The 16,331-nt window shown below is 40.4% G+C and overlaps 1 protein-coding gene across 1 annotated transcript in view; it reads right to left on the bottom strand.

Annotated features, from left to right (window-relative positions):
* LOC310927291 (laminin subunit alpha-3-like) overlaps positions 1-16,331 on the bottom strand; it is a gene marked incomplete at both ends in the record, with an annotated part of 63,586 nt that overhangs the window by 25,960 nt on the left and 21,295 nt on the right. Inside the window, 19 exons of the mRNA XM_083889585.1 lie at positions 486-583; positions 670-778; positions 2,151-2,314; positions 3,105-3,261; positions 3,679-3,782; positions 3,893-4,035; positions 4,869-4,998; positions 6,274-6,430; positions 6,526-6,625; positions 7,102-7,207; positions 7,832-7,884; positions 8,665-8,764; positions 9,471-9,523; positions 9,684-9,818; positions 10,220-10,354; positions 11,915-12,049; positions 13,126-13,173; positions 13,263-13,313; positions 15,775-15,906. Coding sequence (XP_083745711.1) covers positions 486-583; positions 670-778; positions 2,151-2,314; positions 3,105-3,261; positions 3,679-3,782; positions 3,893-4,035; positions 4,869-4,998; positions 6,274-6,430; positions 6,526-6,625; positions 7,102-7,207; positions 7,832-7,884; positions 8,665-8,764; positions 9,471-9,523; positions 9,684-9,818; positions 10,220-10,354; positions 11,915-12,049; positions 13,126-13,173; positions 13,263-13,313; positions 15,775-15,906 — 2,110 coding nt within the window. The remainder of the gene's footprint in view (positions 1-485; positions 584-669; positions 779-2,150; positions 2,315-3,104; positions 3,262-3,678; positions 3,783-3,892; positions 4,036-4,868; positions 4,999-6,273; positions 6,431-6,525; positions 6,626-7,101; positions 7,208-7,831; positions 7,885-8,664; positions 8,765-9,470; positions 9,524-9,683; positions 9,819-10,219; positions 10,355-11,914; positions 12,050-13,125; positions 13,174-13,262; positions 13,314-15,774; positions 15,907-16,331) is intronic.

The raw sequence follows: 16,331 nt of genomic DNA, 5'->3' as shown, positions 1-16,331 counted from the left end.
CATACATCCTGTTTAACAGTTCTCTGCATGCTTAAACACAAAAAATACATAAAAACAAACCTGAACAAATAACTTAAAAAATAAGTCCAACAGTGAAACATCCTCTTTTATTTTAAATAAGAACAGTGCAGAGTTTAAATAAGTATGTTAGCTGGTTAGATACTCATTTGGTACAAAGATATTCAACTGCACACTGCACGTAGCTGTGGACAAACGTGTAGCTGTAAAATCTAACCGGGTCATTAGGTTCAGTGAGTGCAAACTGTGTGTGAGTGAGAAAGAAAGTTTGGCCCCACCTTGACGTTTAATAGTCACACCTGAAAAACAGATGTTTCTTTTCTCTTTCCCAAAAAACGACACATAACACCAGACTAGTCTGAAATCATCATCTCTGAAATTGCAGCTTCCAGTGATTGGTGTTGTAAAAGTATCTGTGTGGCCATGTTATTAAAAGTAAAATGTACTGTATGTTCACGGCGACTTACCTGTCTTCTGTGAAGAGGCCATGAGTGGAGACACAGAGCACCTTGGGCTCCACATACGCCACGGAGAACTCTTCGATGGGCACTGCGTACACTTTGTACTGTGAAGAGAAATATAAAAATTCAGACGTTGCCGTCACACGTTCATAAGATATCATAGATATTTTTGCAGAAATATTTCTCTCACCAGAAGGAAAGACGTGGTGGAAATCTGCAGGAGAAGCTCAGTCCTGTGTGTGAGCTGTAACACTGCCACACGATTGCTGCTGTCTACTGCCACGCTCCGGCACAAAAAACTGCAGGGGTTAAAACACACTACAGCTTACTGCTTGTATTCTAGAACTGTGGTGTCATTAAAGGTGCAATGTATGTATATGAGATTTATTATATTAAGCCATAATATGACCATGATATGTTATCAAGTGCCAATCATCCAATAACACAGCTCATAGTGCTTCAACACAAAAAAGGCCTCAATACCCCTCTCAAAAACATCTCAAACTGGGGAGAATCAAAATGCTTTGAGGTCAGGCTTTTAGCCAGCAGGGCGTTCAAGCATCCTGGGGATAAGAAAGCCACACTATCAAATGCGTCATTATTACGCTTATATTGTTCTCGCCAATAAAGATGTAATAGTTAGAGATGCACCGAAAATTTGGCGGTCGAAAGACTTTTGTCACCGAAACAAAACCACCGAAACGATGCTGTGATGACACATGCACCTGTCTATACCCGCTTAGAGTCTGTCCAAGATCAGTTTGGAACACCAATAAATCGGTTCCAACAAGATATGAGTACACTGTGGAACAGCACCTATTAAACTTGGCTGCAGCGCTGATTATGAACTCCCAGTGACAGATCATTCGCTCTGTTCTCTCCCTCTTTGAGCATTTAACTTAAGAGATCAGCTCATCTGATGCATCTGTTATTCCCTTAGTTACAGCGTTAAAGCGTCTTCTACACAAAGGTTGAGACCACGGAGTGTAAATAATGAAAAGTGTGCTCTGGTCTTCAGAGTCTGTCACCACGTTTTACTCAGATCTACTCGGATCACTTGCACTTCATCGCGACTGAACTTGCTGTGGGGATAAAACTGTGCCTAGATCCAGTCTGCGTTGGGAAAAAAAATCCTTGTTTGGGGTATTTTGACCCAATAACGCAGCCGGGTTGCTTTGACACAGCAGCTCTAGCAGTGATTTAAATATAGACAGCTGAAAGCAGAGAGGAATTTGAAGACAGATGCCCGTGTGGATTATTTGCTCATCAATAGAGGAACAAAACGGGGGGAATTTCAGCCAAGGTTAACTAAAGCTTTCTCGCTCAGTGGATATTTATTGCTGCCTTGTCATCTTCTCTCACCATGTTGCTGCTCTAAAGCAGACATGCTGTCATGCTTTTAACCTCTGTCGCTTGTTGGCAAGTGAAAATGAACCAAATGAACCAAAAGGCTAAATAAAACCTATTGTGTATCACAGTGTGTGTGAACACAGTGTAAGTGCAGGTCCGTGTTTACGTTTTAGAAAGTTTGTCTTCATGGCAGCCCACAAACTAATATGTATTGAAATTGGATCAACTTAAGGTTGCTGTTGTACTCACAACAAAGACAGTAAAATACAGAGACAGTTTGTGAAGCTGAAAAAAAAAAATCCAATAATTACAGGACCTTACCTGTAGGCGCAACTGTAAATATTAGCCCTGGCTGGTATCTGGCCATCTTGCTGTCCACTAATTAGTATGTTGACATTCTGGACAGCGTCCACCTCACTGGCATACTCCAGGACAAGGGCATAAGGGCCAGAGTGAGGCAACCGCAAACTGAGCTGAAGCTGAGACTGTATAGGACACACAGAGAACATAGAAAAGCTATGAATACGTTTTGTAAACGATGAAATTACACTCCAAAAGCAAGCGTTAATAAATTAAAAGATAACAAAGAGTTAGTCTTATATACAGTACTGTGCAGAAGTCTTAGGCCACCATTAGATTTGGTGCTTTAGCAATACAATAGGGGATTATTATTTCTATTTCACTTTACTTGAACACATCCAGAAAATATGTATACAGTTTTTTGTTGTTTTAAAAATAAATTTAAAAAATCAAAAAAAATCAGGTGTCGAGTATTTAGCATGATCTACCCTTACACTTGAACAATAACACAGCTCTGTTAATACCGGATTAGAACCTGAATTAATGTTACTGGTAAATCCTGTGTCTGTCCTACTATTTCATTTAAAGAAATATCTGCTGTAAAAAAACGTCTATTACGCCAGGTTTATTCAAGACGTGCTTGAGCATTACATACACATGTTGCATGAGTTAAACTCATTGACAGCTCGCTAATATATAAGAGCAGCTTTAAGTCGCATCACTTCATTCACAATTCACATGATTACAGAATTTGACAGACAGAAAAAACAACAGAGCTGGTGGTGTCTGAAACTTTTGCACAGCACTGTATATAAAAAAGAAAAAAGAACAATAAGCCATCTGATAAGAACATTCCCTGTCACCTTTGTTTTATTGTTCAACCCATTCGTTCAACAAAAAAACTGAAGCCACACTCTGAATCCAATAAGTAACTAAGTCTCTACATTGTAGATGTATTAAGTCATGGCTCCCCACCTGTCGGCCACTGAGAGCGGCCATCTCGGGGTGATCTGGGGTGGGACGCCGCACTCGAGCCTGCCTCCTCCTGCGCCCGCTGCGGCTGGAGAGTCTTCCCTGTGAGCCCAGTGCAGAGCTAAAACCATCCATGGCCACATGCTTATACAATAGACAGCTGAGACAAAGACAGACAAAGACAGATTGAGCAGGAGCGGTAAGAGATTATTACATCGTCAGCCTGTTTTAACTCACGTCAAACACTTCGGCCAAGGCTGACATGTTTACTGTTTAATGTAAAGAGAAATGGGTGATTTGTTGGTGTAATTTATCTTCCTTTCTTATAACAAGTATGATTCATTATCGGTATTACATTACCTGTACATTTTTGTACACATAAATAAACCCTCATGGCTATACTGCGGAATCACTTAAAGTTTAGTTGAACCGTCATGGAACTGAGAGCAGAGAATGTAGCATGAAAAAAAGGACGAATGGCTTTGAAATCAAAACCCTTCTGTGCCATGCATGGGTGGCAAATATGAGATAGAGAGAGACCTTTTAAAAATGCTGAACATAACGTTTTAAGAGTTACTTTGTGCTCTTGTTTGCAGTGGGTAGATAAGTGCAGGGCTGGGTGACCTTCGCCTGCAGCAGAGGTGCCTCATAATAATCCCTGGGCAGCAGCACTAAATAGTCCTATAAGAAGAGGGAAATGAATGTGCATGTGTTAGTTCTCCAGGAGAAAACGGATTGTTTTGTTTTTTTAAACACTAATTCTACATGATTGTCCGCATTGCACGACTCACCAGCAGTACGCCCTCTGCCTTTATGTGAATGATCCATTTCCCAGGAGTTAAAGCAAAGGGCTCAGCAAAGCCCTCTCCTGGGACAGTGAGGAAGGACGGGGAGCGACTCTCTGGGAATATTACTTCCTTACTCTGCTCCGACCCTGCAGAAAACCAGCGGAAATGCACAATATATAATTAAAATTAATCAGACACAGGAAAACGCGTTCAAATGCTGGGTGGCATCATTATCTGCTTCAAAGGGCTGGGTATCAAACTTCAGTGCTTCATATCAAATATCAACTAATGTTTTGTCATTCAATATCAAATTTAATGACCAAAGGAGTTTTTCTCATCAATGTCTGTGAACCAATCATGTTGTGTGACGGAAAGAAGGGGCTTAAAGGGCAGTTTCACCCATTTTTTCCCACTTGGTCAAATGAAGAATAGACTTAAAATCATTATGATGCCGCTGTGTTTGTTTAATTTGACCAGTTTTTTTATTATTTCATTTTATTTTTTCATATCTTTTACTCATTAAACTTGATAGAAACCCAATAAAGAGCAGCGTGGGGCTTTTATTTTCTTTGAAGGAAGTGACATTTTTTTCTTCCTGCTGTTGTTGTGGGTATGAGATGTGCATCTCAGATCCACTGACTGATGATGAAATAACACATTTATCACTGATCTCACTGATTTCATAATTAGTAAAATAAACTGTGTATTTTTGGGTGGAAGTGGCCCTTCACGTCTGGTAATATGTTAAATACATAAAGGTATGTTGCTTGCTAAAGGTATGTTTAACTGCAAAAAGCAATACATTTTACCTCAGTGCGTAATGTAGGTATTTGTTGTTAAAACAAAGATTTCATTATAATTATAATACCCAGCCCTAACTACACTTTTTTTACACTCCAAATATGACATATGACTGTCATGAAGAAAATGATTTAATGTGTTAGATGTGGAGCTGATTGCATGCCAGAGGCAGCCTTACCTGCAGTGTTATTGGTAGCCTTGATGCTACCGGTCACACTTGTGCTGCCAGGGTTAATGAATCTCAGAACCACGCGGAATAAGGGTTGCCCATCTTTAGGGTCAACATGCACTGTTACTCTGACTTCACTCTGCAGGGATGAGAGCGACACACACACACACACACACACACACACACAGCTGACTGCTATTGCCCAGGTTTGATGAGGGTTTAATGTTAACAGAGAGGTTAAATGTTAAGTCAGGTGACCATAGAAGTTAGACAAACAGAGCTGGTTAATCAACAGTGAGGTGAGGAGAAAAACATTGAAAAGAAGGCAGGCCCTTCACTTACAGTCACAGCAAGACTGAAAGCCAGCTTCATCCACCACCAAGATCCTTGCTCTCACACGTTTTCTCCCCTTTTGTTTGGGGGTGGCGTAGTGCATTACAATATGGAAAGGGCCGGGAAAGCCAAGGGTAAGAGTTAGGATCACCTCTGGCTGAAGACAGATAGAGTTAGGTGTAGGAGAGCTGGTATACACATTCCCTCTTCAGCCCTGATATAAGAGAAGCGAGTGTGTTTTAAAGGTCCCATTTTATATCCTATTTCTCGAAGATATCCTAGTTCCCTGGTGTCCTAATGAACATGTCTGTGACATGCTTTGGTCAAAATACCATAAGGATGAAGCACCACAGCAGTTCAATCACCCTGCCAAAACAGCCCTGTTCAGAACGCTCTGTTTAGTAGTATCTCTTTAGAAAAAAGTAACACGAAACAAAACTTAAGGGACAGGAAATGACATCAGCTGCAGTTAGCATTTGGAAAAGTGATCATTTGCAGGCTCTAGCAGGCACATTGCTATCATATATAACATGTATCCACTGGACAGATAAATCCTCTGAGGCTGGAAGTTTGTGTTGGACTCTGTGCTGCACTGTGGAGCCAAAAATAGAGCTTCTCGTGGACTTCGCAGACTTCCGGTTTTCAGCCGTTGCCTTCGTCAGCGTTCTCGCGTTTTACAGACAAAACGGAGCTCCGCGAGACAACAATTCCAGGAATTTAGCGTCTTGTGACGTCCCAGTGTGCGCGGAAGTCAACATCAGTGTTTCATCTCCTGCACTTATCTTTTTTCACATTTTGGCGATTGGTAGGGCCTCCGGAGTCCCAAATATAAGGATTGAAATTATAAAAAAGCTCGAATTTGCATAACATGGGACCTTTAAGCAGGAATATCATTGCAGACGTAAAAGCAAAAGAACCACGGTGGTATCAGAGCAGACTGAAACAGAAGAATGAAGAAGTAGATTATAAAGTTGTTACAAAGAGGCAGATAGACACTGCCATAAGACTTTTCCAAGACAAAGTGTTATTTATTGCAAAATTCCCATCAATAAATAAGCCACTGATGTGAATATGTACTAACCTGAGCAGGCGACATAACCGCATAACCTCGCCAACTGAAGTCTGGAAACTCTTGAGGGTCGTAACCGAAGCGTACAGGTCTGGAGTTTGGCGTGGTGCCATCCTCAACCTCAAACTTCAATTGATGCAAAGTAGGAAAGTAGTAGTCTGGTGCTGGCCTAATGAGGTACATGTGCATTTAAATTTAGATCGCATTCAGGAGTAATCATATTTGCAAAAGATGACAAAAAAGTTTTGTCTGCTAATATCTTACTCTGTGCATTTAGGGCCAACTATATTCTTGAGACATCGACACTGTCCTGTGTTCTCGTCACACGCCGTGTCGACGGCACCGCCGACATCACACTGACAACCTGTCAGGCAGAGTGGAAGAGGACTGAAACCTTAGGTGGCTTATTTCTACACACAACAGTAAAATCTATTCGTGTTATGTCTATATTTACTGTAGAAACAGTATTCTAAGAGTCACTTAATCCCAGGCTGAAATCCCAGCGTTGTTCAGCTGTCTCTTGTGTGTTGCAAATCAGTGCTCGACATCATAGGTGCATTCGTGTGTTTGTGACAGGTGCAGAGATGTGCATCTGTCACCACAACCAACAACAACATCATGGTGCGCTAACGCACTCCATAGTGTATTTTTTTTGTCTTATGTGTAGTTAAAGCAGAGTAGGTGACCAAAAGATTTTCAGCTGGTGTCAATTTGGTCTTTAAAACAAATCTGATTTAAACCCTCTGTTGACTCATATTACCATGTGCCAGAGTAACATGCAGTAAACAGCACATGGTCTTGTTCGTTTATCATTTATAAGTAATTTTGTCACTTTCTTACCCTGACAACCGAAATAATTCTTCTTCTGCAGCAGGAAGTGTCCGTCCTTACACGAGTCACACGAGAGTCCACAGGCGTTGGGCTTACAGAGACACTGTCCACTTTTCTAGGCACAAGCACAAAATAAAGGCAGATTAGATTCGGTCACAAAACAAAACAGTCATATACGACGGCATATAACTGTCTTCTTTCAATGTCCAACCATGTTATCCTGCTTTAACCTCCACATGAGGCTCGCAGGAGGGCGCTGGAGTCAATCCCAGCTGACATAGGGCGAGATGTCGGGTACATCGTGGATAGTTTGCCAGTCCATCACTGGGAAAAACTATACTGAGACGCTAATTTGGAGTATCCAATTAACCTAATCCCAAATCTGCATGTATTTGGACTGTGGGAAGAACTACCTGGAGAGAACTACATGGTCTTTAAAAGTCCTGTGTGTAAGAAATAGTCAAATCTAATGGTGTGAAATGCAGAAATGGAGGACTCCTCTTCTCACCCCTCCCTTCCCCATGCATGTCATGGATCTACTTGAGCCCTCAAATACCAAACCATTGCCTGAAGTACTTAAAAAGCTTATTCATTTTATTTTAAAGCAGTTATATACTCAATACAAACACATATATGGGTAGTATATTCAATTAACCCTCCTAAACATTACACAGTGGACCTTCATGACACAATTCATACACCAGTGGAGGTAGTACTGTTTCTATCATGTATCACTCACCTGTTCACACTCTCCAACGCCACTCAGCGTCCCTTTAAAATCACACTGGCACTCTGGTATGACGGAGACAATCGGAGAGAGAGAGAGGGGTGAAGTGTTATGAAAACGTAAAGGGGAGTATCCAGTGAATAGACTCTGATTACAGGATTTTGTCACTTCCATGGGGCAAAGAAGAGCAGCACAAAACCCTCCAATCTTCAGAGATCTGCACATCAAAGGTGCAGAGCAGCTTTGCTGTCGGCTTGCCTTTCAACCCGGGGGGGGGGAGGGAAAAAAAACCTCTCAATAATGTCGGACCGCAGCCGACTCGAGGCATTCTTAGAAAATAAAAGCTCTTCAGGCAGTGCGGTAGCAATAACATTCTTGGTAGAGCACCGACCTGTAACATTAGACAGGTATCTAGACAAAGCCTGAAACTCTTTTCTCTTTTTTTTTTCAGTGGTTGTATTTCCACCGGATTCTTTTCTGGATTGTTCTGTGTTGGAGTAGAGATGACGTAGTATAGCAGAGGGGTTGTATGTTTTTAAATGTGCCACAAGATAACCTATTACTGCTCTTTCACAGTATGAACGAAAAAGAGAAAGCACTTAAGAGGATTTGGCTTGTATTAACGTGTTATTCCTCAGCTCTTTTCTGTGGGACAGGAAGGCAGATCCGGCCTTGTTGACAGGGGTGTGTTGACATATCCTCTGGGTAAGAGAGGCCAAGAACCATATCATTGCCTTGTCAGATTGCTATGGTGATTTAATACAGTGGGGAAAGATGGGGTCAGTGATTCGAACTAATTCTCCAACTCTTTCTTCCACCTTTGTGCTTTACTTCCGGTCACTTACCTGTGCAGCCGCGAGGATTGTCTGACGCCATATTCCAGTAGAGAGGTTTGCACCTGCTGCACAGGGTTCCCTCCACATTTTGAAGGCACTGGCATGATCCCTGAATCATCAGATAAAGAACAAAAAGATTTCTGTGCACCTGCTAGTGAGCGTTACGATCAGATTTATCTAAGTCAGTCACGCGTTTTTCCGCTGCACCGCAGTGTTTGAAATGACTGGAAACAGCTGGCAGCTTTTTTTTTCCCTCCCTAATTTCAAATGAAAGCTTACAAAACCACTGATTTAGCTGAGCCTTACATCATACTGTTGTTTTTTTCTTCCCCTTCAAAATGGAAGGAAGTCCGTTTTCCTTTTTCTAATTGCATTTACATTTCAGGGGACGGAAAGAAAAAACTTCCTGGTGAAATCTGCTGGATGAAGCTTTAGCAGCACAGCTTTGTCATTAGCTATTGGACTGTTAGTCCATAGACTCAATTTTTTTGTAAGTGTCACTGTACGAAATACAGGGGCTAGACCCCCTGAAAGTCTCAAAGGCAAAATTTCAGGGGGGTCTAAGAAAAAAAACAAAAAAAAAAACATAATTAGCCATTGTTACATGTTACAGTGTAATTGGAAAACATGATTTTTTTCCCTAAAGATGTTTGTATCTATGTATCTATGATCTACATGCATAATACATAATATAACATATACATAGTTTTAATGAATTGCTTTCCAAATGCCACTGTGGAAAAGATGAAACCGTGTTGTGCAACAAATTGGAGATAGGACCCCCCCCCCCAAAAAAATGACTTAAAGTGGCATACCGTGTAAGGATTGGCAACTTCAGTTCCTGCAGCATTACACTGACTAATGGGGGCTAGATGGGGAGGGAAATAGGCAAATTAGTAAAATGAATGCTTAGTTTCTACATCGCACTCTTGTTGCATCGCACACAAGAACATGATTAAATAATATTAATTCAAGTGATACTGTAACTGCTGTCTCTATTTCAGTCCCCAAAAAAGACTTTGGTTTACCTGCACACTGGGGGAACCTGTATCCAGAGGCACAGCGGTCACACAGCTGACCCACCACACCTGCCAGACACAAACACTGACCCGACAAAGGGTTGCATATGCTTCCATGTGAGCCTTCAGGTGAACATCTGCAAGCTGATGACAACAACATGTAAGCCCACATTAGTTTGGTTCATCTGACAGCAAGAGTTTAAAAATGACTCCTGTTTGTTCCCCTCGCTGATGCCCAGTGGGTGGCCTGTTAGGATATGATTCCCTAAAAAGGGAAAGAAATCCAAAAATATCTAATGTTTTAACTTCTATGTGAAATGTTGTGTCATGCATGTTTCACTGTGATGCAGTGGGATTTTGTGGGACACTGTGGGAGAGTGAGAATGTTTGCTTCACAGAGTCATGAGAATAGGCCACAGTAAGTCCGCTGAAACCAGAGGCAACATTTTTTCCACCACCACTCGGATTAGCAGAGGTCACATGCCCCCCAGTTGTTTCATCAGTCATAATTACACTGCTGAAGCAGAAGGATCTGACCCACTCACCGGCACAGTCCGGGTAGCCATAGTAGCCTGGTGCGCATTCATCACAATCCTGTCCACCATAGTTGGGCAGGCAGACACACTGACCACCTGGTCTGCAGAAACTGTCGGCCACACCAGCCCCATCACAATGACACGCTGGAGGAAGAGAGAAAAGAAGTTGTATGGTAGATAATCTATATATAAAGCAAATTGTGACTGTGTGTCTGTGACAGGCAGATCGCCCTAAAACTTTGGATACGAGTTGAGCATGGTCCAATGGTGTGCATCCCTGATTTCAAATTTTTTTGGAAGAATTTTAATTTGCACTTTCGCTGATTTATCACGCAACACCAGGCAGGCAGCGGCTCATCAGCAGCAGCTGCGCTGTCTGGAGCGGGGAGGTAGAAGTGAATAGACTGTCCTGGCGGTGGGTGAGGGGTCGTACCTATGTTCCCCGGGTCCTATGTTCCCCGTTTTTCCCAAAAAAGGTCCACTTTGTATGTGACAGGGAACATAGGACCCTTTTTTTGAAAAAGGGTAGGGTTAGGATTAGGGTTAGAGAAAGGGTCCTATGTTCCCCGGTCACATACAAAGCGGGGAACATAGATACGGTCCCGTGGGTGGGACATTTTCACACGGTTCACAGCATAACATGGTGTTATACTGAAATGAGGTGTCCATTCACCAATACGCAAGCACATTTAGCATTAGCATGCTACTACTTTGCGGCTAACTTTGGCGAACCTGTTTCCAAAGGTAAGCTAGCGAGGCTACGATTAGCATTAGCGTCGGGATAACATAATACAAACACTGTGCAACCTCATTAGGCACAACGCAAATGTTTTCATTTTCGATTAGCATTAGCGTAGCTAGCTGATGTGGCTGTCAGCCACGCAAGTGGACAGTGTTTGTATTATGTTTGCCTTTACATTCCTTATCATGCATTACCATAACTGGAAAATCTTCTTCAGCTCCCACTATAGGAATACATACTTCCTACGGGCACTGCACTAGTTAATTCAAAATTGTTAAGAGGACCTTTAGATGAGGACCTACATTTTACAACCTAGCTCATAAGGTGAGAGGAGATCAATGCAATTGGGGGCAAGACCAGAATGTGCTTTAAAAACATCATTAGACACTTAGAATACTTGTGATGTACTTTACTTGTTTTCGTGAGTCTTGCTGCTGTATTCCGGATTATCTGTAATTTACTTAAAGCCTCTTGTGGTAGACATGAATACAGAGCATTACAGTAGTCCAGGTGGGGGTAGATGACAGCTTAAATTACTGTTTTAAGTTCCTTTCTGCTAAGCTTTGGGTCTTCTGATTAGGAGGAAACATGACTGTACCACACACGTAAAAAGCGGATTATTAAATGAAAAAGTAGGCTGTAAGGCAACATTACAGATGCCAAGTGCTGTAAAACCACCAACAATCTCAAATATCAAAATGATCAATCATAGTTCATTGCATAGTTATAGCATCACAGGTACTTAATGACACTAGATATGAAAGCTTCAGTTTATATAGTACCTACAAGCAAGGATCTGTATTGTACACAAGTGATTACTAATACAATATGAACATTTCCATTATCTTTTGATTTGCTGCTGTTGTTTTTGCACGTTATAACTTGCGTTTCTCGGTCAGAATAAAGCGTGTTGTTTCATTGAACAGGGAATGACGTTATGTCTGTGGCGAGTTCCGTCTCACCTTCGCAGTTTGGGAAAGAGTGGTATCCAGGCTGACAGCGATCACATCGCTCCCCCTCCACAGTCTGACGGCACAAGCAGTTTCCAGAAGTATCACACACCCGAGACACCGTCCCTCTGTAGTCACATACACAATCTGCACAAAAAAACACACATTAATAATGTTTAATTTAACTCTAAAAGTGAACAAATTAAATTCAAAGACATAATCCTGAAGACAAATGAGCATGGAATGAGTATTCTTATACGTTGTCACACAGTGGTAAGGCAACACTGGTGCCCCCTTCTTGCCAAGCTTTGCCTGGTATTGGTACGCGAATAAACTTGGCCCTAATAAGCAGTAATAGCCACCAGAGAAACAGCCAGTTTCTTTGTCCCTAAGCAGCACCAATATATTTTGAAATTCCTTCTCAGTAATCCCACAGGGTGAAAGATGAGTTCTTTAATCAACATGTTCAAGGAAAACTTACATTTTTGGGCAGACCTCACTGATGAGACAAAAAAAAGTCAAGGGCTAAAGGTCTAAATACCATATTACTAACACTTTGTGTATTTCCCAGCTTGAAGTAAACCAGAAAGGGGAATCTAGGGAACCATAACTAATAATAGACTGAGAAAATCATACTCAAAATTCCCAAAGGACTCAAGTTATTGAGAAGAGACCATTTGAACTTAAATCCCCCACAGAAGAATATCAACATTTCAGAAAACAAATGAATGAGATCTGCCGTCACTGAATATTTACTCTCTCCTTTATCCAAACAAAACCCACCGTACTTCTTTCATAAGGCATACATTCAACAACATTCATTGAGGACTTTGCATGTTGCAGTTGAATATCGCTCACCTCACCCTCCTCTTCCAAGTGTGTTGGAGAATCTATGTGGCCTTCATTTAGCATCAAAACTCAAAAGATGATTAGAGATTGTCTATTGTGAGACAATAGACACTACTGGCCCAGAGCCTGATATGAGTATTAAAAGGCCCATTTGAAAAACTACGATTCACACAATCAGATGATTGTGCACAAGTTAAATTGTTTAATCTTCAATTTCTGCAGTGGGACCAACAACCTGCACTGTCTAAAAGTAAACTCCATGCAGGGAAGGGAAGGACTGCACTTTAAAGAAAATGCTAATTAAATTATTTAACAAAGCAACAAAGCAGAACCACATTACATTAATTAATTAATTAAGGCCTTATCACACTCACACTGGCAGATGGGTGAGCCAAAATAACCTGGTGGGCACACGGAGGGCACTGTACAGAGAGACAGAAGTTCAACGGTTTGATCTTTAAAACTTAACAGTCAAATACTGAATACAAACTACATAATATACTGAACTTACCCACAATGGGTCCTGCAGAGGATTCAGTGGTTGTTGTATATAAGGGATATCCTGTTTGCAAAAGAGAGGCCCAAAGTTAGTAAGGATGGCATCATATCACATTTTTTCGTGTCTGCTACTGATACTGATATTGTCATTTCAATAGGGATGTGAATCTTTGTGGCTCACGATTCGATTCAATTCTGATTCTTAGGGTCACGATTCGATTAAAAATCGTTTCTCAATTCAATCGATTAGATTCATACGATTCTTTCAAAAATTAAAAAATTGATTCAATGCATAGTGTGTTAAGGCAAATTATGGCATCAAAACAATACAGTTTGTTTAAGACAAAAGCTAACATTTATTCATTCAAAACAAACAAAAACTTACTTACTGTACAAAAAAATAACTTGAATAAATCAAGCTTAGACTAGCTGCTTTTTTCTCCCAGCAGTTACAGAAATATACTGTACACAAACCCAAACTGGTGTTTTGTGTGGTTTTTCAAAATAGAAACTTCGATTTTTTTTCCCCCACCCCTACATTTCAAGCTATTTCCAAAAGCATAATTCTCCAGCTGGGTAACAAATATTATTCTCCCATGAAAAGAAAAAAAAGTCCACAACATGATGATTTACATTTTTACAGTCTGTGCGTTATGAAACATGTGATATAGGACTTTTGGATTGTATCGGATTTTACATTTTTATCTGTCTGATATCCGATCCAGTGATTTTGACCAGTATCAGACAAATATCAAATCAAATCAAATTGTATTTATATAGCCCACAATTACAAAGCACAGTTTGTCTCATGAGGCTTCACAGGATTGGTAACATCCTCTGTCCTTAGACCCTCGACCAGGGTAAGGAAAAACTAACAGGGAAAAAGAAAGAACGAATACTGATGAGAAAATGGCTAATGGAAACATTATTATCTATGTAATGCATAAATTATATATATATTTGTTTGTTTGTTTTTTAACATGAGATACAAAGGAATAACTGGCAAACGTCTTTGCTGAGGCCTTGAGACTCGCAGCTTTGCTGTTTGCCTTACTTTAGTATTTACTTAGTAAAATGGAAAAAAAAACTGGCGTCATCTGACCTCTATTTGTGCCACTGTTACTTAGCGACACCTCTCAGTATTTACCATTTTACCGTACGTGGACACAAGTCGGAGATATTTCATACAGCGAAACACCTACGCTGACAGGTTCTTACTGCTTTTCTTTCACACAGACATCTGCAATAACACGGTACGACACATCTGCTCTGTCAGACAGAGAACAACCTGGAATCTTTCCTATGTAACTGCCTCTGTGCCTCCATACCTTCACACAAACTATACACTTTAGACTGTGTACACATCATTTATCATTGTTGACAGGTTTATGCGGTTACATTTGAATTGTTTCATTCCTGTATGACTATGGTTGATTTGTTGATTTGGATGCATTCAAACTTTTTTGTTCCTTATTCTCTGTATGTAGTGTGTGTTCTTACATTTTTACTCTTATATAGTATGATTTATTCTAATATAATATTCGTTTCATGGTCTAGATGTTTATCTTCTCTATATTTTAGTTGTAAACTTTAGTCTCAATAACATGAACATTGCACGCATCTCTTATATCTTTCTATATAGTTGTACTGACACCGTACAACTGCTGCAACACAAAGTTTGGGATCAATAAATTATATACAGTATACATGTACATGTCAGTCTAAAAGAGCAGAGAAGTATCTCCTGAAACTGCATTTACATGTTTAGACTAGTTAGTCGGTGCAACACGCAGGAGACAAGACCCACTTTTAATTATAACGTGTACTAATAGATTTGTTGCTCATAAAAAGCCAAGTCTGTACCCATCCAATTTGAATTTGACGTTTATGTGATATAAGAAACAGTACACATTAGGCAGACCTCAGACCCTAGACCTTTTCTCTGTATAATGACTATACCATTGAATGTCAGGAAGGAACTTTGTAGAAAAATTTGAATAAAAACATGAAATATGTCCGCTAATCTCATTGCAGCCTCCCGAGTCAGATCAGAATGAGATAAGACGGGGAAACTCTCTAACTGTCTAATATCTGCATATTTGTTTTAATGGATGGATGGCATGAGGAATGTGCAGTGCATGTGCAGACAGCCTCCCACATGTTACCCACCAGCATTAAAAACATACTTCTTTCAAATCAGCTTAGTGGAAGAAAAAAAAAAAAAGGATGCCCTCGAGGAGAAAAATGACAGAAACATAAAAGGCAAAACAAATGAGAAAATTGTTTCCACTCATCAAAGGGTGGGTGAAATATGAAATATGAAATAATAGTTTTTCATTTCATCCAAATTTCAAAAGGCCAACACTGTTTTTTGTACTAACTCACCACAGTTCATGTTTACTTAAAGGCTTTGCACAAATTAAGTACACCTTCCTTCCCAAGCTTCACCCTATATTTATCTGTTATCCTTTTCCAGTGAAATTCATATCAATCAATTTGAAAGATTTAACGAAAACAAAACTTACGAATGCATTGAGGGTAGTAATAATATCCGTCAGCACAGCGGTCACAGTTTCCTCCAGCAAACTCTGGTTTGCAGATACACCTTCCAGACCCCATCTCACAGCCGGCTGTTGTCCTCTCATCACACCTGCAGGCTGGTGTGAAGAAATGTAAACAAATATGTAAATAATACAATTTAGGCTACCTGGCCTTTGTAAAGCAGAAATTGGACAGATTTTTATAGGATTTATTATTGCTGTCAGGCTTATTTCTTGCAGGTGGAAGAGTCCATGCAGGCCTGTTTACAGAACAGTTCAAACTTTTGAGAGAAAGTGAAGCTTTTGAAAATATGGCAGGCTTTACATTATGAGTGTATCATTTTAGAAAGTGTGTGTGTGTGGATATAAGTACCATACATACGTATACGTTTGTGCATAGTATCTATATGAGTGTCTTTGCACATGTGTAGGAATTATGGCGGCAGGGGCTACAGCTCCCCATTAATCTCACTTAACTTAGTCTGTGGATTCTGAGGTTTACTTTTCAAAGTGCTTGGGGCGTCAAGTTTAATTCCACGACT

Source organism: Microchirus variegatus (genome assembly GCF_963457635.1).
Source record: "Microchirus variegatus genome assembly, chromosome: 5".
Classification (NCBI taxonomy): Eukaryota; Metazoa; Chordata; class Actinopteri; order Pleuronectiformes; family Soleidae; genus Microchirus; species Microchirus variegatus.
This window is presented reverse-complemented; position numbering and strand designations above follow the sequence as displayed.